Raw genomic sequence first — 19,248 nt, 5'->3', positions numbered from 1 at the left:
CTTTGTGTGTGAATATGTTTGTCTATAATTCTAAGTTGCACCTTTCTGGTACAGGCCCCAACAGGCTTTGTAAAGCCACCAAACAGCCTCACATTTGCATACCACATAAAGCATTTTAACTTAGAAAATAAAACAGGACCGCAACCTCTCCACTGTGGGAAAGACCAAATGATTTTTTTCTATTTCTATTCTTTCAGATCAAATGCATTGTAATATCAGAAAAAATAGTCTGGAGAGATAAAAAGAAAGTCTTTCAAATAGTCATTTCACTGAATTTTATGTTTTAAAAATACATTTAAAAAACAGCCACACATGTTGTTAGTGTGATTATGTGGGGCTGCTTTACTGCTTCAGGAACTGGATGACTTGATTGAATTAATCACTTCTGCTAAACAGCCTTTCCCCGTTATAAATCAAACAACTTGTTAATTATATTTTGTATTTCCTCAGGTTACCTATGACATTAAAGCTGGTTCAATTTAAGTGTGACTACGACTAAAAACAGGAAATCTGTAAAGGGGCAAATACTTTTTTCACATTATTCAACATGCTGAAAGCAACTAAAAGTCAGCCAATGTTTCCTAACGTACAAAGACTAAATAAGGGTGGAGTTTGGCTCCTTCTCACATGTCCTCAGGGTTGGGCTGTTCTTTATAAAAGCAACGCTCAGTCGCTTTCCAAGCCTCATTCTTTTTTCCTCATTCTTCGTCTTTTTGGTCCGCTCACTCAGCAGGTGAGTCTTTTATTTTGATCATTTCAGGGCATCTTAAAACAACTCAGCTTGGTGTGATCTGGTACCAGAAATTATTTATGACAGTAAAATGTTCCTGTATCCACACCAGTGCATACGATTGTGGTATTTAAATTGTTTTCTTTATTTATTTTTTACATGTATAGGATGATAGCAGCAACTAAAATCTAAAAAAAGTTATAAATAATAGAATTTGTTCTAATAGTGCAAAGCCGATGCAATGCCTCACCTTTTAAGGCTCAGGAACAATGCGGGAATATTCACCCTAGTGCGTAATTTGGGGGCTTCATTTTAGAGGAGGAGTGACATTTTACCTGTGCTGCTCTGCAGCCAGAGGGAATCGTGTAAGGCAATACATTCCAACCTAAACGTTGGGCGGAAAAGAAAAAAAATTCTCTCACCTTATATTTCAGTGGGAGGGAGGGGATCGTCTTCCAGGTCAGCCAGTTTAGTGCCGACTGCTTCTGCTTCTGTTCTGAGCGAAAGAAACAGTTTGAGTCATTTTTGTTGACAAGATCGAGACTAGATTGGCATATTGCATCCTGCCTTTACTTCACTTACTGTATAGACGTACTATACAGGATAATTTGTAACTTTCTTATTGGACTCCATCCCGCTAAAAATATGTGACATTTTCCTCACAATTTCAGATGTAAATAAATGCATACGGCCAGAAATCACATCACTTGCTTACACTTAAAATGTAAAATCAATGTTTGTTCTTTTACTGAAACCCCAAAACAAAACTAAGTGATTTAAAGCAATAAAGAACGTACTCTGAACTAAAACAAGAGGAATCTTTATCTCAATTTTATCCACTTGACCTTTCTTCTTCTTCCACTGCTTTACACTCTACCACAGCAGTCCAAGTTGCTATTTATGATGCAAGTCTGCCTTACTTAGTGAGTTTTCCACAACCTGAGTAAACATGGCGACCTGATTGTTTACACCTGTGAATCAGACGTCACTGCAGACAAAGTTATATGCAGCAAAATTGATATTTATTTCTAATACATATGTATGTTTAAACCCATCTTCGCCCAGGTATAAGATATAAAGCAGGTTTAATGACAGAGTTGCAATAATTTGACTTAAATTTCAATTAATTATCAGATGTAAATTGAAATGCAAAATTTAATTTTAACTCAACACTTGATTTAAGTCTCAAATTTTAATTACATATGGAACCTGATTTACATTTAAAATGACCTTACAAAATATGTATCAACAGATCCATTGTGCATCTAAATGCTTCAAATCTCATTAGTATTATGCACTCCTTATATTAAAATGCCTTAAATATGGCCATTTTCAAATTTCTAGTCAAAATACTTATGCGAACTTTGCATTTAAATATGTCAATTCAGATTTTCTGTAAAAATTGTAAAGTCCTATAAGCACTTTTCAAAAAGGACTATAATAGACATACATACATACATGTTTACTGTAGAATGAAGAAGCTGATCCTCGACGTTGACACTGGAGTCGATGATGCTCAAGCCATCATGATTGCCCTCACTGCTAAAGATGTGAAGGTTTTGGGGATCACCTGCTGCCACGGCAACACTCCTCTGGAGAACGTCCTCACAAACACCCTGCGTGTCCTGAAAGTCTGCAACAGGCTGGATGTACGTCGACAAACAGTTTTTCTTAGTCTGGTTTATAGACTTTGCTGGATGTTTTCCAATTACACGCTCTGTCCAACAGATTCCAGTTTATAAGGGTTTCTCGAAGCCTCTGCTGGCCAGAAAACAGCACGCATCGGATTATCATGGGAAAGACGGACTCGGGGACGTCCCAGACCCAGATGCTCCAAGTGTGGAGCTGCTGCAGAAGGAGAAAGCTGCAGAGGCGATGCTTAAAATTGCAAGGGAAAATCCAGGAGAGGTGGGAAAATAAGTTTTAACACAGTCACACTTTTTTGTCACCACAGACGCAAAATCGCCTTCAGTACAGTCCGCCTCAAGCTCCAAATTTATATGTATCGTGGCTTGCAGGTGATCCTTGTGGCTACTGGACCCCTGACTAACCTTGCAGTCGCTGTGCAGCTGGACCCTTCCTTCCCCAAAAAACTGAAAGCGCTCTACATCATGGGAGGAAACACTGAATGTGGGCAGACTTTTTTTTTTTTTTAGAAATTCAACCCATTGAGTCTCTTTTATTTACCCACCTGCTTTATCCACGCTTACAGCTCGGGGTAACACCACTTCGTGTGGAGAGTTCAACTTTGTGGCCGATCCTGAAGCGGCTTTCATCGTTTTGGACCGCTACACGTGTCCCACCTACATCGCTGCGTGGGAGTTCAGCTGCAGGAGCAGCCTCTCCTGGGTGAGACCTAAAACACAAACGCAATTACACATAAATAAGATTTACTGCTTTAATTACTGCAAACAGCTCTTAGGCCCTTACACTCTTCTACAATGGCTCTTAATAACTTTGGCTGAAATGATAAAGAACCCACTAACACACTAAAATACCGATATTAGGGTTAGGTGATCCTATTGTCTCTGGTAAAAGAGACAATAAAAAAATATTTACAACTTCTTTTCTGTCTTTTTTTTTTGGCAACTGCATGCCACTGCAGTCAAAGCTCCACAAACATAAAATATTTTTGTATTTTGTTGATGCTATAATGGAACCAACAGGGAAAAAAATAGCTGACAGTACAGCCAGTTTTTAGGGTTTTCAAAAATCATTCACAAACATTTATAGTTATAATTGTTACAATAAATACAAAATTTACCACTCTCTCTGCAGTTTAAGGAACGTGTTTCATATGAAAATTCAGAGTTTGGACAACTGATGTTTTATTTAACCAAGAAGGTTTGAGAGAAGGAAAAAACAATTCTAACCACCTTAAAACATCACGTTCTCTCAAAAATTAGGACAAAGGACAGAAATTATTCTATTTAGTCTAGAAGGCATTTGGAAAACTGGAAGAATAAAAACAGATACATAATCTGTAAAAATGCCATTTGTATCACCACAACCAAAGTTAGGCAAGAATACAATTCAAATAAGAATACAGGATAGTTAAAAGTGTGACAAATGTCATACCTGGTGGGTTTTAATAAAAAGATGGAAACAACTGAATGCAATTACATATTTATTTAAATAATTTTTCAGTCTTTCTGGAAAGAGTGGCTGTCCGTAAAGACAGAGAAGGCTGCCTTCATCAGGAAGATATCAGATCTTTCAATGAAAGTAAGTTCAGTATTATTCAATGTCTTTACGACTGTTTGCAGCAGCTGCATTGTCGTGTTTAATGTGTGCGCAGAAAGCTTGTTCAGCTGAGTATCAAAAAGAAGTAATAGCTGGGCAAGGCTTCAATCCCTGCGACGTGTTCGCACTTGCCGCTGCGGTAGACGACGGATTCATAACGGAGAGTGAGAAGGTGAGCCTCCATCGCTGTCGTTAGCGCTACTTTTTTTTTTTTTAAATCCCAGCTTGGTTAAAGTGATTCCTCCGGCAGGTGGCAGTGACAGTGGAGCTGAATGGGAAACACACCCGGGGTATGATGGTGCTGGACTACATAGAGTGCCTGAAGAAGGAGCACAAGGCCGTCATCATGAAAACAGCTGACCTGGAGAAGCTGAAGAAAATGCTGTACAACGCCGTAAAGTAGAAACATCACCATGTAACACGAGCAGAAACTGAAATGAGCTTTTGGGTTTCAATATACACTGTTTAGAGCAAACATTTTTCCCAATCCTTCCACCAACATTAATCTGTATAAAGAGGAAAAACTTGGTTACACCAACAACTGATTGGGTCTTTTATTTTCTTGTTTATGTTTTCTTTTTAAGTTAAACTTTAAAATGTAACCCTGTTTTTGAAAACCAAGCAATTTGTTGCTCTGGATTATATTTTAGCATTAAGACAGTACAACCAGTTGAAAGTTTATTTTTTATCCTCTATTGACATATTTTTATGAGTTTTAATGAACAGAAAATGTTTTGGAGGATGCAGAACTATAGTTGCATAATAAACCTTTGCTTTCATAGACAGATGTTTTTTGTGTTTTTATGAATACACCCACTCCCTTCACCATCACCTTTTCTGTGATTGTAAGATCTAAAAGAATCTAATCAGAGCTTTTAATCTCTGTGAAGATGAGCTTCTATTAATGAGATAAACTTTGAAATAAATTGTACTCGCGCTTCATAGCAACCTAATATTGTTTCAAGCTGCAGCCACTGAAACTGAAGCAGACTGTTAAAACAGGTTTTCTGTCGGTTCCAAACTTTTGGCCAAGACTTTTCGTTATTATCAAAATTAAGATTTTCTTCATCTGTGCTAATGGATCTGCCATTATAAGTACAAATTAGTTCATAGCAGGTGAGCCTCTTTTTTTTTTCCTTTCATGAACATGTCAAATTACAGTGCATTTGCAAAGTATTCTCAGGATCTCACTTTGTGGACATTTTATGTTAGAGACTAGTTCCAAAGTGCATCAAATTTCTTTTATTTTTGCATTAAAATCCTGCACAGGATCCTCCATAATGCAAAAGTGAGATAATTTATTACAAACAATTTAAGTAAAATCCTTCGAGAACCCTTCAGGCGAAGACTCAATGATAACTAAGGAAGTCAGAACAGAGACTTAAACCTCAATCAATTCTTAAAGGTCTAAATTAGTGTGCTGATACATTGACATTCCAGAGATTTAATGGGAACTCCAATGCAATGAATATCACAAGAAAACATTTTTAAAAATTCCCAGTAGAAGGCTAACACATGTTGAAGAACTACAGGGAAATGTGGGTTTCTCCTCCAAGCACCCAAACTGAGGTAGTTTAAGTTAATAAAACCCTTTATTGAAAGTGCTTTGGAATGTACACTTTGAGGAAAAAAGAAAAAATGTCTGCATCCCAAGTTTCTCCACTTCATCAAGCAGGATTATCAATGTTTTTTTTTTCCAAACACAACTAAAAACCAACATTTTTTTTTCTTCAAAATGACACCTTTCGGCTTATATTACAACTATATATGTGTATTGTGTATTTAGCAGTCACACAAGGAGGACATTGATAAAAGTCTGGTTTGTCCCGTGTTTTGTCTGGAGCTAGTACAAACACGTCGCCATTTACTGGAGTTCAACAGAAGAGCTGACAGAACCAAAAGGAGCCAGCTCAGCCTCAATCAAGCCAGAGTCTCAGTTCTCCAAGAGTCAGCCAGAAGTCTCTCTCAGCCACATTCAGCTAGAAACAGAAAGTTTGAGACTTTTTCTCTTTGTCTTTTTGTTTGTTTTGAGTTCATCTGGAACCAGCTTGCATCCGATTAGAAATTGAAAAGGTTCCTACTGGACTCGGTACTTATAAAACCAGCAGAGACCCCAGGTGAAGTTCCAGCCCAGAAATATAGAGAGGAAGTACAGGAGGCCGAGCAGAGCGAAGGGGTAGAGGAGCACCACAGTGTTCGACAGGAAAGGTAGAGCTGTAAAAAAGAAACAAAGGTTAAAAACACAATTTCACCTAAATTCTACCTTGTGGCAGAAAAAGAAATGTTTGTTTCCTGCCAGGCAGAATCAATTTGATACGCATAAGTCTCACCATTGTAGCCCAAGAAGGTGATGTAGAGATAGTAACCAATGGCGATGAGCCACAGAGTGTTCCCAACAAAGTAACCCAGGAACCAGTCTGAGTTTATTACCACAAGATCTGTAAAAAAAAACAAAAAAAACAACAGACCCACATAAACAGTTTGTCTGCAGATCCACAGAGTGCAACACAGCAAGAAGAAGATAACATACTCACGGTTGATAAAGAAAAGCTGCAAAAAATGCAGAATGACTAGAAGAGGGTAGAAAGCATTTAGATGAACATCAAATGCGTAACCCCACTCGACGTCAAAGTTTCTGCTGGGTTGTTTCAGCAGATATTTGTTGCTGATAAACCTGGAAAAGAAAATTTTATTTTAGCGTGTCTGTCAGAGATCGCTTTGGTATTTTTAATCAGCACAGTAACTCACCACATAAGGGTTGATATGAGCAGACCAACACCTATGCAGTCGACAAAGACCACCCACAGCAGCAGCTTCAAAGTCTCCACAACTCCCATGTCCAGAACAAGACCAAAACCGATCGTTGATACTGCAAAAACAAAGAAATGTGAAGTAACTGCACTAATTTAAATGTTTAACTTATGTATAAAATACAACAAGTTCAAGTTTACCACACAGCCAGATGCTGAGAAGGACCAGAAATGCAGGATCATCCCTTGCCCACTGGTCCTTTGTCTGTTTCCTGTAATGGAAGTTGCGGTAGACCCTCTGTGGCGATGTGAACAGGTAAAGCATCTGCCACATGGCGAACTCAAAGTCCATTTGTCTGAAATAGAGCAGTCGCCGTAGGTATTTGTAGCGCTTGGCACCTGCTGTGTGACGGGCAGCATCCCTGGAGCTGGGGTCGCCGTTACTTTGTGGCGAGGTAGTCGGCAGCATGGTGCCTGACCACAAATCAGAAAACGCAAGTTTAGAAAGACAGCAATCAAAAATCTGAGTGAACAACTATCTCATGCGGGATTCCTCAAGGTTCCATTTTCAGGTCACTTTTGTCTTGCCATACTACTGGCATACCAGTTGCACTGTGGATACTCATAATTGAAAATCTAAAGAACATGTATTTTTATCACATAATTTGAGTTTTAAAGCAGCTTACATAAATCTTGTACAACATTTAATCTGCAGTATCATGTTTTACAAACCTCTTCCAACAGTACAATTTCATAATACACAACCAGCCACATGCATTATGCATGTAACTTGCATTGTGACTCAGACACAACTCAAATATTGATAATTCTATCAAATAAAAACCATTAATAAGGATCTAAAAAACTAAATCAAAGAGGTAGCACGAGCTACAACTGCTACATATACAATGCTTAATCAAAACCTCAGAATTATGCATCTCTTATAATATACATACCACTAAAATCTTTTGTTGACTGTACTAGATCAAAATATAGTCATTTACAAGCCCTAAAATATTATACATCGTTTTTATTTCACGTTGTTTGTTAACAAACACCAGCTACCTAGCTTGTTGCTAACAAGTCTGAGAATTAGAGAGGGCCTGTCTAAGTTCTATCTAAAACTGGCACCTGGTTGATATTTTAATTAACAAAAAATCGTTTCGCAAATGCATAATTTAAATAATTACCTACTTTTGGTTTAATCCTCCTCGAAAAAAACAAACAAACAATTATCCTTCTCGTCTCTGTAGCTGCTTGGAAAACGCTTCCTGGACAGTTGCGAAAGTGCACACGTAGTTACTTCCGGTAAATTTCCCACTTCATCATGGGAAATGTAGTGTATGAGGTCCAGCCGTTCTACAACCCCTTTTCCGAAGAGTTATTGGTGAAACCTGACGCGTACTAATAAAAAACGTGTGATAAAATCTTTCAAGGCTTCATTACAGAGGAACTGTTGCGTCAAGCTGGAAATCTAGGAAAAACAAAGAGTTTCGGACACAATTTAGGAGATTTCAGTGCAATACAGTAGATCTCAAAAGCCTACACATCTAAACATATTTTGTTATTTAAAAAAATACGATGAGAAATAATTTAAGAACTTTTCCATAATTCATACTTCATAACACACACGTTTCCAAAAAGGCATTGCAGATCATGAGAGTTGCGCAGGATGAGAACTAACTTTCTGGAGCAACATGTCAGTTTAAGGTGATTCTGCTAAGTGGCCAAATTAAGTCAAAATTATGAGATTAAAGTCAGAATTCTGCAAAAAATAAATAAGCAAATAAAATTAATTTTAAAAAAAATCTCTGAGGACAGCTGGCTCGAGTGTCTTAATTTAAAAAATGTGATGCACCTTTACCTTTTGGCCAGCGGGTGGCAGATTTTTACCAAGTACACGTCGCTTCTCGATTTTACCATCCAAACCTATAGCAGACAGCTTACACTTTAATGTAAAGCTTAACTTTAATAGTAAAACCATTCATTAAACTCACTACTTACATTACTCACAGACTAAACCAGAACATTGAGAATAAAGTTAGAATAGTTGTTTAAAATCCTCTTTCGTTAAACACATAGAGGAAAAAATATTTTTTAAATTATTATTATTAGTAATAATAATAATAATAATAATAATAATAATAATAATAATAATAATAATAATAATAATAATGCTCTAATAAGCATAAAACTTATTAAACATAATTCAGATTGTGTCAGTCTTGCATAAAAATTTTGAAAGGTAAAGAGGCTTTTATTGTGAAAATCCAGGCTGTACAACGGAAGTGAACCGTAGCGTTTCCGTTCACGCCATAGTCACTTCTCCGGTGAGATAACTAACATCACCGCTGTTCTGGTCGAGAAGGCCAAATAGCAAAAGGTGAGAACCAACAACACATTTTACATGAATGCAGGTGCAGACAAACATGTTAAGCAAGCAGAAGACGGATAAAAATATATATATTTTGGAGCGCGTTTATTTTGGTTCCGTCTAACAACCCTCACTGTCCGTGTCCTTGAGTACTGTTAGCTAACGTTATTAGCTCCCTGGGAGATTCATGCAACCACCTCATTTCATATTACAAGAATCCTGTTATTCATTAAGTAGCATTTTTAAAACTTAGACGAACATTATGTCCGTCCTTACCCCTGCAAATGTCAGAGAAACGTCAGGTAATTCACTTTGGGAGCAAAGACACTTGTTATTGTTGACAGGAGCTAACTATTGATCCAGACTAATAATATTTCTCTGTTACCAGCTTCATTAGTCAATATTACTTATTTTATTACTTATTCTTACAGCACAGTCTGCGGTTGTCAGAGACATTTTTAAGCACCTTTTGCCTTTTTCTGCTCTGTTCTGCTATTATCATTATACAAGAGCTTCTTGTCATTGATTATTAATGAATACAATTTCAAGTCTTAATACGTTTACGATAATATTTTGTTAAGAATATACTGTCCCTTCATTCAAACAAGTATAAATTTAATGTATCCGTGTCTTTTTCCACACACAAAACTTGGTCTCTTAAAATTTTACTTAAATTTAATACTTAATAATAATAATAATTTAATAATATTTTAGCAACTTCAGAAAATGACTTGAATTTGAGTCAGGAAAAGTCTGAAACCTAGGAAAATGATCTGAATCTCTAGAACTTTATGAAACAAATCTTCTCTCTCCTTTTTTCACTTTTTAATGCAGTGTATTCTGTTGCATGTCACAATAAACCTCAGTATTTCGCTTTGCAGAGTCATGTTGCGACTGCCAGCAGTTGGTCGAGCTCTAGCCGGGGCTGCAAAGGGCAGCCTGGCTCCTTCCAATCCCGGTAAGATTCAACAACACTTACTGTTTCAGTTTCATTGCCGAACATCACATTTAAAAAAAAAAAAATCTTATTATAAGTTGATCACTTTTTTGCAGCACAGCAGTAAGTGTCAAATATTTTGTTTCTGTAATTGCTGATCAAGTGAAGCAGTTTTAGCTAATCGTTCATTTTCTTTGTGCATCTTCAGTGCGCTCTGCTGTGCGCGCTGCCAGCAACATGGTGGAAGTGTTTGTGGATGGGAAACCAGTAGAGGTGGAGCCTGGGACCACAGTCCTGCAAGTAAGAATCCTCAGACGGTTTTGATGCAAACTAAAAGAGTTGTGTGTCGCGATGCATTTAAGTATTTACTAAATGTTATAACTGATGATTATTTTTGAACAACTGAAAGAGATATTCCGATCAGGCCGATACAGATATCAGCTCTTTCTTGAGGTCTGAATGGCTGATTGGTTTTCTTTTCAGGCTTGTGAGAAAGCAGGAATTCAGATCCCGAGGTTCTGCTACCACGAGCGTCTCTCGGTTGCAGGAAACTGCCGGATGTGTCTTGTGGAGATTGAGAAAGCCCCAAAGGTATTTTTACATTGGGCTGAAGGAGTATTAAACTTATTTGGCACCACCCTGAGATGATTTATGACAAAGTTTATAACAGATGTGTTTATGCTTGTGCTCTCCAGCCAGTGGCAGCCTGTGCCATGCCCGTCATGAAAGGTTGGAATATCCTCACAAACTCGGAAAAGACACACAAAGCCAGGTACAGGATTTAGTGACCACGGTGTGATTTTCACAGTACGATGCTTTTAGGATTTAGAAGATGGCAAATAAACTTTGTGAACGTGTGCCATTAGAGAGGGTGTGATGGAGTTCCTGCTGGCAAACCACCCACTGGACTGCCCCATTTGTGATCAGGGTGGAGAGTGTGACCTGCAGGTAAGTTTGACTCTGTCCACAAGAAAGACTTTATTAGGATCTTAAGCCGTAGATGGTGGGAAAGTGAAATCTGTTTTCAGGACCAGTCCATGCAATTCGGCTCAGACCGCAGCCGTTTCACAGAAGGAAAGAGAGCAGTGGAGGACAAAAACATCGGACCGCTCATCAAGACCATCATGACCCGCTGCATCCAGTGCACACGCTGCGTCCGGTGAGTGAACCATACATACGTCTGGCCAGGTCAGCTGAATGGCAAGGATTCAATCATTGTTTTTCTGAATTGTTTTCCAGTTTTGCCAGTGAGATCGCCGGAGTGGAAGACCTGGGAACGACAGGAAGAGGAAACGAGCTGCAGATCGGGACATATGTGGAGAAGATGTTCATGTCAGAACTGTCTGGGAACATCATAGACGTCTGTCCTGTCGGGGCGCTGACCTCCAAACCCTACGCTTTCACCGCCAGACCCTGGGAGACGAGGTAGAACAGGGTTTAGTGCTCCTCTATGACCATGCAAAACAGAACATTGCTGTTCATTTCCATCGTTCTTGCAGGAAAACTGAGTCGATTGACGTGTTGGACTCTGTGGGCTGCAACATCGTGGTGAGCACAAGAGGAGGTGAGGTGATGAGGGTGATGCCCAGGCTGCATGAAGACATTAATGAAGAATGGATCTCTGATAAAACCAGGTGACGCACCAATACCCCAAAACAGGAACTTGTCCCCCTCCCTCAGATGTTTAATCAATTAATTAAATGTGTTCACAGGTTTGCTTACGATGGGCTGAAGAGGCAGAGGCTGACCCAACCAATGGTGAAGGACAATTCAGGTCAGCTGACACCAACCACCTGGGAGGATGCTCTCACTCGTGTTGCAGGAGCTGTAAGTTTATTACAGCTGCTTTACTGGTTTCTGTTTAGCTACATGTTCTAATTTGATGTGATTATCTGTGCAGCTCCAGAGCGTTCAGGGCAGCGAGGTCGCGGCCATTGTAGGAGGGATGGCAGACGCCGAAGCTCTGGTTTCCCTCAAAGATCTCCTCAACAGACTCGACTCTGAGAGCCTCTGCACCGAGGAGGTCTTCCCCGTGGCAGGAGCAGGGTGAGGAAGGCTCTGCTTCCCTTTCACTTCACATTATTCCTAATATCGAACGGCGCTGAATCGTTGCTCTCTCTTCAGCACCGACTTGCGCTCCAATTACCTGTTGAACTCCCGCATCGCCGGCATCGAAGAGTGTGATCTCCTGCTGCTTGTGGGAACAAACCCTCGCTATGAGGCTCCGCTGTTCAATGCCAGAATCCGCAAGAGGTAAGACAGACCAGGGAGAAACATGTGGAAAAGTTTACACATGTTTGTATAGGTGCTTGAAGTCCTTTTAAAATGTTTTTCAAGGTTTGAAAAGTGATTAATTTCTGTCTAAATCCTTGAAAGTGCTTGACATAATACTTTTTCAAGGCCTTGCATGACTTTCTTCTTTCTTGTATGCAGCTGGCTTCACAATGAGCTGCGCGTTGCCTTGGTGGGCCACCAGGTTGATCTGACTTATACATATGAGCACCTGGGAGAGGAGAGTTCAGTCTTGAAGGAGCTGGCCAATGGCACGCATCCGTTCAGTCAGGTGACTGACACACAAACTCGCTCGGATCATTGTGGACATCTTAAATCCCTGGTCTACAGTACACAGGTTCTCCTTTCCTCATCGTCTGCAGGTCCTCGCAGCTGCAACACATCCGGCTGTGGTTGTGGGAAGCAGTGCACTGCAGAGAGAAGACGGTGCTGCGATACTGAGCGCCGTCTCCACCATCGCTCAGAACGCCAGGGCCAGCAGCGGGGTGGAGGACGGCTGGAAGGTCCTCAACGTCCTGCACAGGTACGGCTTTCCAAAGCTCTAGATCAATGTGGAATAAAGAACATGAGGTTGTAAGTGGTGTTTTTTGTGCAGAGTGGCCAGTCAGGTGGCTGCCTTAGATCTAGGCTACAAGGCCGGTGTTGACACAATCAGGAAGAATCCACCTAAAGTCCTGTTCCTGCTCGGAGCTGATGCCGGCTGCATCACCAGAGCCGACCTGCCGAAGGACTGCCTCATTATCTACCAGGGTATACACACAGAAAAATCACACCGCAAATATTTCAGCCATTCCTGGATATTTAAGATGAATTTTCACTCCTCCAGGCCATCATGGGGATGTGGGAGCTCCTATGGCAGACATCATCCTACCTGGTGCTGCGTACACGGAGAAAAACGGTACCTATGTCAACACTGAGGGCCGCAGCCAGCACACCAAGCTGGCTGTCACTCCCCCTGGCATGGCCAGAGACGACTGGAAAATTATCAGAGCTGTATCTGAGGTCAGTCAGTCCACTATCATTGCTCAGAAGTTATTTAGTGACATTTTTATGAGCGATTGTTTTGATTGCAGTTAGCAGGTGTGACGCTGCCCTATGACTCACTGGAAGAGGTCCGATCCAGGCTGGCAGAGGTCTCTCCCAACCTGGTCCGTTATGATGATGTAGAGGAGGCGAACTACTTCAAACAGGCCAATGAACTCTCAAAGGTTGGAAATGATTCTTCCTCTTCTTCCTGCCATTCTTGCTCTCAGACATAAACGTTTTTCTAATTTTTCTCTTTATTCCCAGACTGTAAGTCAGGACCTCATTGCAGCTCCTCTGGTGCCACCTCAGGTCACCGCTAAGGACTTCTACATGACCGGTAATTTCAATGAATTAGTAAAACACCACAAAATGAAAAGATGTGCCAAACCAAACATGCTTCTTCCTCGTTCAGACTCCATCAGCAGAGCTTCCCAAACTATGGCCAAGTGTGTCAAAGCTCTCACAGAGGGAGCCGCTGCGGTCGACGAGCCATCCGTCTGCTGAACACCTCCATCTGCCCTGAAACACAAGTCTCTGTTGTTCTATAATTTAAACTTTTCCTTGTTGTATACATTACATTGTTTTCACTCTGTGAAGCAGCTTTATTCAATAATGCTGAGAAATATAAATAAAATCTTAAGGATGCCTTTATTCAGTCTACAGTGTTGTTCATTTATTATAATGCATCTTCATAACCAATCAATTGTTTATATAGCACTCTACACAACTGCAATGAAGAAGACCAAATTGCTTTACAGAGCCAAAAATAACAAAACAACAGATAAATACAAAAAAAAAAAATCAGCGCAGAACTAAAGATGATTTGTCTCTTCATTACAGAATGCAGACTGGTCACTGACCTTTAACAGCAATATGTGACCTGCAAGAACCTGTCTTCCAGGCATTTAATTGTCTAGAAACAAATATTGTAACTAGTTACAATCCAACCACTGGCTCAGCAAGTAGAATTGTCGGTTGCGGTTCTGCTACCGGACAATTTGCCCCTGGGCAGTCACTCAAACCTTTAAATGTATCTGTGTAGGAACATGTGCGTTTTTGCGTGCGATGGGATGAAAACCTGTCGACTGACTGCGATGGTGTAGAAATTAAAGGTATCTGTTGATAGATATTGATATTTATCTACACAGTGGAACCAAACGTATACGCATCACATGCAATGGATTGGGATGCTGGGCTACAGCAGGCGCCAAAATGTCGGCTGAAACATGATCAATAACTGAAGCACAACATTGATCAGACGCCCACAGATATTTAAGTAATAATAATAATAATGAGATAAGCATTTTCCTGTTGCTTGCACATTCAAAACTACAGAAGCTCAATATTATATGAGACAATGTTTCTGCATGGTTCTAATTCACTGCAAAGGTGTACATATTTCTTTAATGGAGCCAAAATAAGATTTGTGTTTGGACTTGGACCCTGTTTCTTTGGATAAATTGCTCCTGTCATGTCCTGTCCACAGAGAAAGACCTGTTATAACCAAACACAAGTGCAGAGTCACACAGGCACCCTGCAGGAGAGAAGACAGTCGCATCTGTGTAGTGTCTGACTGGGAGGCAAGCTGATTTCTGTTTTCCTTTTACTCCCCTAGATAGTTTGGTTGTTTTTTTTGTTATTTTTTGCTTTGATCTCTTGTAAGTTGATAACATAACATTAGTCTGCAAATTGGAAAGAATGGTTCCTGTTAAACTCCTCATTCTGGGAGCTCAGAACACTGGAAAAACAGGTAAAGTGGACAACTTAAAACTTCAATGGGAAACGGAAAGCAGATTGATTGTATGAATGTTTTAGGATAAGTGCTAAACAAAAGAGAGGTTTTAGGATAAGTGCTGGTTCAAAAGACAGAGAAAAATGGAAACTTGGCATGGATCTGAAGTTGACCCACAAATGTTTTGCTGTCAGATTAGTGTGAGCATGGACAGGTTATATATGTTACATGAAGGATGTGTTTCTGATTTTTGCTTCAGTGGTAAAAATCTAGCATAAAATATGATGTTTGCATTTCTGGATCTCTTGTCTTATATTGTCTTTTGTGTCGCTGTTGTTGTGTTCTATAGTCTCTTTGAAATCAAACATTTCTTCCCCTTTGGAACCACAAACTTCAATGTGTTTTATGAGAGTAACGTCTGATTTTAATGTGGAAAGATTTTAACATTTTCACACATTTAAAATCTGAAAAGCTGGACGTGCTAGTGCATCAACTCTGATGAGCTTACCTATCCATTCTGATAAAAAGTATCCCCCACCCCACACAATGTTGCTTCCTCCACCATGTTTGACTGTAGGTATGATGGATACAGGATAAAGTGAAGTGTTTATTTCAGCTTGAAAAAATTACATTTCTTCTCACCTAAATGTTTCTTGCAAATCTATTATCATTTCCCTTCCACTGAACAATAATGCACTACTTTGTGTTGATACACAAAGTAAAATACCAATAGATAAATTGGTAATCTCTAACTGCATTTCTTTATGAGAACTTAAGTTAGATTTTTATGCTATCTTGCTCTGCTTTGCACTGCTTTACAATTTCTTACTCCTCTCAATTTGTTGATTTGTTGTTTGCAAGTGTTTTCTTTAGAATTTGCAGGATTTTGCATCAATTTAATGCTTTCTGTGTTCGTAAGCCTGATTTAATGGGATTTTCTCTCAGAAGCACTGCCTTATGTGTGAAATTTCTTTTGTAAGTCCGCATGTGTTGTGTTGCGGGCTAGGCACTGTGCAATGATCATGTCTGTTTTGTATCTCCAGCACTGTGTGTTCGGTTTATAACGAAGCGTTTTATTGGTGAATATGACCATAAGACGGGTGAGATTCCAGTAAATATTATTCTATTTCTGACATGGGGCGTACAGTAATGACTAAGGTATTTCTGCAGAGGTGACATACAGATGTAGTCGGACAGTGGACCAGGAAACTGTTGATCTGGAGATCTTGGATTTACCTTGTAAGGTAGGTTTTAAATTTTATTTGTCAAAAGTAACAATGCATCTATTGGAAAGTGGTACTGATTTAATGAGAAACGAAGCAAATTATTTCTACAACTATTCCTACCTTCAATACAAAAGCTGCATATTAACATTTAAGCAAAAGATGCTATTTCCAAGTCAGTTTGGAGGCTAGTTTAGTACTTAGCAAGTCTCCAAATTACAAAAAATGCAAACCTACTTTCACCAGCCTCTAAATCTCATGGAATAATGGTAAAAAAAAAAAAAAAAAAACTACAGAAATGAGTGTGTGAATTGTATTTATAAATCTAGCTTCTTACTTCCTCTTAGCATTTGTGCGAAACTAAGCTAAGCACTTAGCTTCAAACTTTTATATAGCTCAGAGAGCTTTTTTGACTATGTGTCTCTGACCTAAGGCTTACATATAATGCTAACAATGGCTTAATTGTAGTATTTTATGACACATTCTGCTCTAGAACTCTGTGGCTTCTATTGAGTCCTCCATTCGCTGGGCTGATGGTTTCCTACTGCTCTACTCTATCACTCAGCGCTCCAGCTTCCTGGAAATCCCTCGACTTAAAACGCTCATCGACAAAACCAAGCAAAGTCTCGGTAACGATCACCGTCTTCACTACATGGAATCGTTCAAGTTACTGTACTTGCCTTAATTTTAGATAAAGTCTCTTTAAGGATCCTTGAACACATGCAGCTGAACCTTTGACCTTTCTGTGTTCATTATGTTGCCCTCCAGAGACAGTTTGTTCTCTGGTTGACATCTGTCTTTTGTCACCTACACACATGAGCAGCTGGAGCTAACTCACATTCCTTGTTTGGTAGTCTATCCTGTGCTCTGTAGGCAGACTGCATGCCAAGGCATCATCCTGCTCACTGCTGTTTTACTGCCATTTTATTGTGTGTCAGTTTTTCCTACAGTGCTGGTAGCCAATAAGGCAGATCTGGAAGTCGGCAGGAAGGTGACAACAGAGGAGGGACAGAGACTCGCCAAAGATTTAGGGTTTTGTATACTTATGTTTGTGCAACTGCTCTTTAGAAATGTAACATTTCAATTTGTTTCCCTGCTGATTTTGTTTCTGTGTCTCATGTGCAGATGTGGCTTCAGAGAGCTGTCAGTAGCTGAGGCAGTTTTATCAGTGGAAGCAGTAATTTTCCAACTCATCAGGTCTGTTTTTGCATTTTTTATTTATTTTTTAGCACAAACTGCGAAAACATTTTAATTTTACACTTTACCAGTCATGCACATTATATGGTTCGATCAAACTACATCACTGATGTTGAAATTTTAGCTTTTTAAAAAATGTTATTTTGTGTTTAAACAATGTAAAATATATTTTGAATGTCACTTAAATGCTTGGTCTACATAAAACTGTAGGCATTTTTGGTCTACATTTTATGTACTTGTCATTGACAGGAATTTAAATATTGTTGGTCTATTTCTGTATTAGTTTTTATTTTCTTTAGCTTAGTTTTTTTTTTAGCATGGTATGTTTTTGTTTTACTTGTGTATGGAAAAGATATAAATGACCAAAATAAATAATTAAAATAAAATAAAAAAATATCAAAATAAATTGATGAGGCTTGACCTTAAACCAGACACTTATGCTGTCAAATGCAAAAATCGTATTGCCAGACAGTGTTAGGTTTGGAAGGTTTTTCCTTAATAAATAAACATACATTTATAATCCAGATTATTTAGTTCTTTATTCTGTCTCAGACTTTAAAAGCTTTTGCTGGTTTGGGGGAGCTAAGAAACAGTTTAATTTTCTTGTGTCTCTAGCCTCCCCTGGCGTTGCTCCTATGTTGTTTCATGTGCGACAGGCTGACGTTGGATCAGCAGCGCCCCCTACCTGACAGGCGCTCCTACATGCTGACAGTCCGCCATGCTTTGACCAGGAAGCTGACGCGCTCAAAGACAATGCAGTGGTGACAGCGGCAAGCTATTCAGCCGGGATCTAACTTTTAAGTGATTTTATCTGGAGATATTTTATAAATAAAAACTAAATTGTCAAATTTGTATTTGTGTAAGGATGATAGCGAAATTAACTACGTTTCTTCTGTTGGTGTCTTTTCTTTTAATAAAACTGAAGTATTTGCTTGCATAGATTTACTTGTTGTATTGTTATGTGATTGTTCCACCAATAGAGGGAAGCAAAGTCAACTTTTCTCCCCATCTTACCTTGCAGATTTTGGCCAGACCCATGAACTCCTTTGGTGTGGAGGGACTTGTCTGACCCGACTCTAACCCTCTAAATACTTTTGCTTATCAAAATGTAAGATTTTATAGAAATAATGCCAGAATAAAAGAAAACTTCAAAATCAGATGGCTAATTCTTGGAAATAAATGATGATGATCTTGCTCTATGATGCAAATTTCATCATCTCAATGCCACTCATTTATAAAGTAGCACAAGAAACTCAAAAGACATGCAGTGAACCTGTTGTTAGAGTTCAGCAGTGGGACTGTGAGGAAAACAGCTGCTTGAACAGTGCAGATGATGATGTAAGAGCATGTAAAGAATGAGGCTGGCTTTCATTACCGACCTGGCACTGCTCGACAGCGTCCCTGCATTTCCCCCGCAAGCTTCTCGCCCTTCTTTGAACTTCTGAACTTCACAATCACAGCGAGGCATCTGAAGGGCGAGACAAGAAAGGGGAAGACGGTGAACGGCAGAATATGAGGCAAATCCTGACGAGGAAACAAAAAAAAGGAGGAAAAAAATCGGGGTTTCTTTGTCGAAGTTTGGTCTTTTTTTATTGGAACCACAATGAGTGAGCAGTCTCTAACTATTTGTTATAGAAAATTGGAGGTGTGCTCACCCGCGGCTCTACAAATTTGTCCACCCCCATGGCCATTTATTATACGTCAGTCACTCCACCCTGTTGCCACCAAGCCAACAAACCACAAG

At 39.4% G+C, this 19,248-nt stretch overlaps 5 protein-coding genes across 14 annotated transcripts in view; 3 read left to right on the top strand and 2 right to left on the bottom strand.

Annotated features, from left to right (window-relative positions):
* Window positions 1-1,250, bottom strand: part of LOC116715779 (rho guanine nucleotide exchange factor 7-like) — a 40,097-nt gene extending 38,847 nt beyond the window's left edge. The window contains exon 1 of the mRNA XM_032556416.1: window positions 1,153-1,250. The gene's annotated coding sequence lies outside the window, so the exon portion shown is untranslated. The remainder of the gene's footprint in view (window positions 1-1,152) is intronic.
* Window positions 641-4,754, top strand: LOC116715781 (inosine-uridine preferring nucleoside hydrolase-like). Its single transcript, XM_032556418.1, has 8 exons — window positions 641-733; window positions 2,202-2,379; window positions 2,459-2,638; window positions 2,749-2,860; window positions 2,943-3,079; window positions 3,878-3,955; window positions 4,029-4,145; window positions 4,224-4,754. The coding sequence occupies exons 2-8, from the start codon at window positions 2,203-2,205 to the stop codon at window positions 4,374-4,376; spliced, it is 954 nt and encodes a 317-aa protein (XP_032412309.1). The 5' UTR covers window positions 641-733; window position 2,202; the 3' UTR covers window positions 4,377-4,754.
* unc50 (unc-50 homolog (C. elegans)) lies at window positions 4,539-8,038 on the bottom strand. 2 transcript variants are annotated; one of them, XM_032556419.1, is made up of 6 exons: window positions 7,918-8,038; window positions 6,925-7,197; window positions 6,722-6,842; window positions 6,508-6,647; window positions 6,304-6,411; window positions 4,539-6,187 (listed from the first exon to the last, which is right to left on the bottom strand). In XM_032556419.1, the coding sequence occupies exons 2-6, from the start codon at window positions 7,190-7,192 to the stop codon at window positions 6,051-6,053; spliced, it is 774 nt and encodes a 257-aa protein (XP_032412310.1). In that variant the 5' UTR covers window positions 7,193-7,197; window positions 7,918-8,038; the 3' UTR covers window positions 4,539-6,050. The 2 variants fall into 2 exon arrangements, with proteins under 2 accessions (XP_032412310.1, XP_032412311.1); XM_032556420.1 differs by having other exon boundaries at window positions 7,914-8,034.
* Window positions 8,039-8,989: 951 nt separating this feature from the next.
* On the top strand, window positions 8,990-14,003 carry ndufs1 (NADH:ubiquinone oxidoreductase core subunit S1). The gene is made up of 19 exons (XM_032556915.1): window positions 8,990-9,106; window positions 9,979-10,055; window positions 10,243-10,334; window positions 10,518-10,625; window positions 10,730-10,806; window positions 10,901-10,982; window positions 11,063-11,193; window positions 11,274-11,459; window positions 11,534-11,668; window positions 11,747-11,861; window positions 11,935-12,080; window positions 12,159-12,287; window positions 12,468-12,597; window positions 12,689-12,849; window positions 12,922-13,076; window positions 13,153-13,328; window positions 13,400-13,534; window positions 13,617-13,689; window positions 13,765-14,003. Exons 2-19 carry the CDS (start codon window positions 9,983-9,985, stop codon window positions 13,854-13,856), a joined length of 2,196 nt encoding a protein of 731 aa, XP_032412806.1. The 5' UTR covers window positions 8,990-9,106; window positions 9,979-9,982; the 3' UTR covers window positions 13,857-14,003.
* A 97-nt stretch (window positions 14,004-14,100) lies between these two features.
* On the top strand, window positions 14,101-18,443 carry LOC116716115 (ras-related and estrogen-regulated growth inhibitor). Of its 9 annotated transcripts, none has more exons than XM_032556933.1 (7): window positions 14,101-15,102; window positions 16,128-16,184; window positions 16,255-16,328; window positions 16,873-16,936; window positions 17,246-17,339; window positions 17,433-17,504; window positions 18,161-18,443. In XM_032556933.1, the coding sequence occupies exons 1-7, from the start codon at window positions 15,051-15,053 to the stop codon at window positions 18,267-18,269; spliced, it is 522 nt and encodes a 173-aa protein (XP_032412824.1). In that variant the 5' UTR covers window positions 14,101-15,050; the 3' UTR covers window positions 18,270-18,443. The 9 variants fall into 9 exon arrangements, with proteins under 9 accessions (XP_032412824.1, XP_032412822.1, XP_032412825.1 ...); XM_032556931.1 differs by having other exon boundaries at window positions 16,801-16,936; window positions 17,258-17,339; XM_032556934.1 differs by having other exon boundaries at window positions 16,801-16,936; window positions 17,258-17,339; window positions 18,120-18,443.
* The last annotated feature ends 805 nt before the right edge of the window (window positions 18,444-19,248 follow it).

Source organism: Xiphophorus hellerii, chromosome 24 (genome assembly GCF_003331165.1).
Source record: "Xiphophorus hellerii strain 12219 chromosome 24, Xiphophorus_hellerii-4.1, whole genome shotgun sequence".
Lineage (NCBI taxonomy): Eukaryota > Metazoa > Chordata > Actinopteri > Cyprinodontiformes > Poeciliidae > Xiphophorus > Xiphophorus hellerii.
This window is presented reverse-complemented; position numbering and strand designations above follow the sequence as displayed.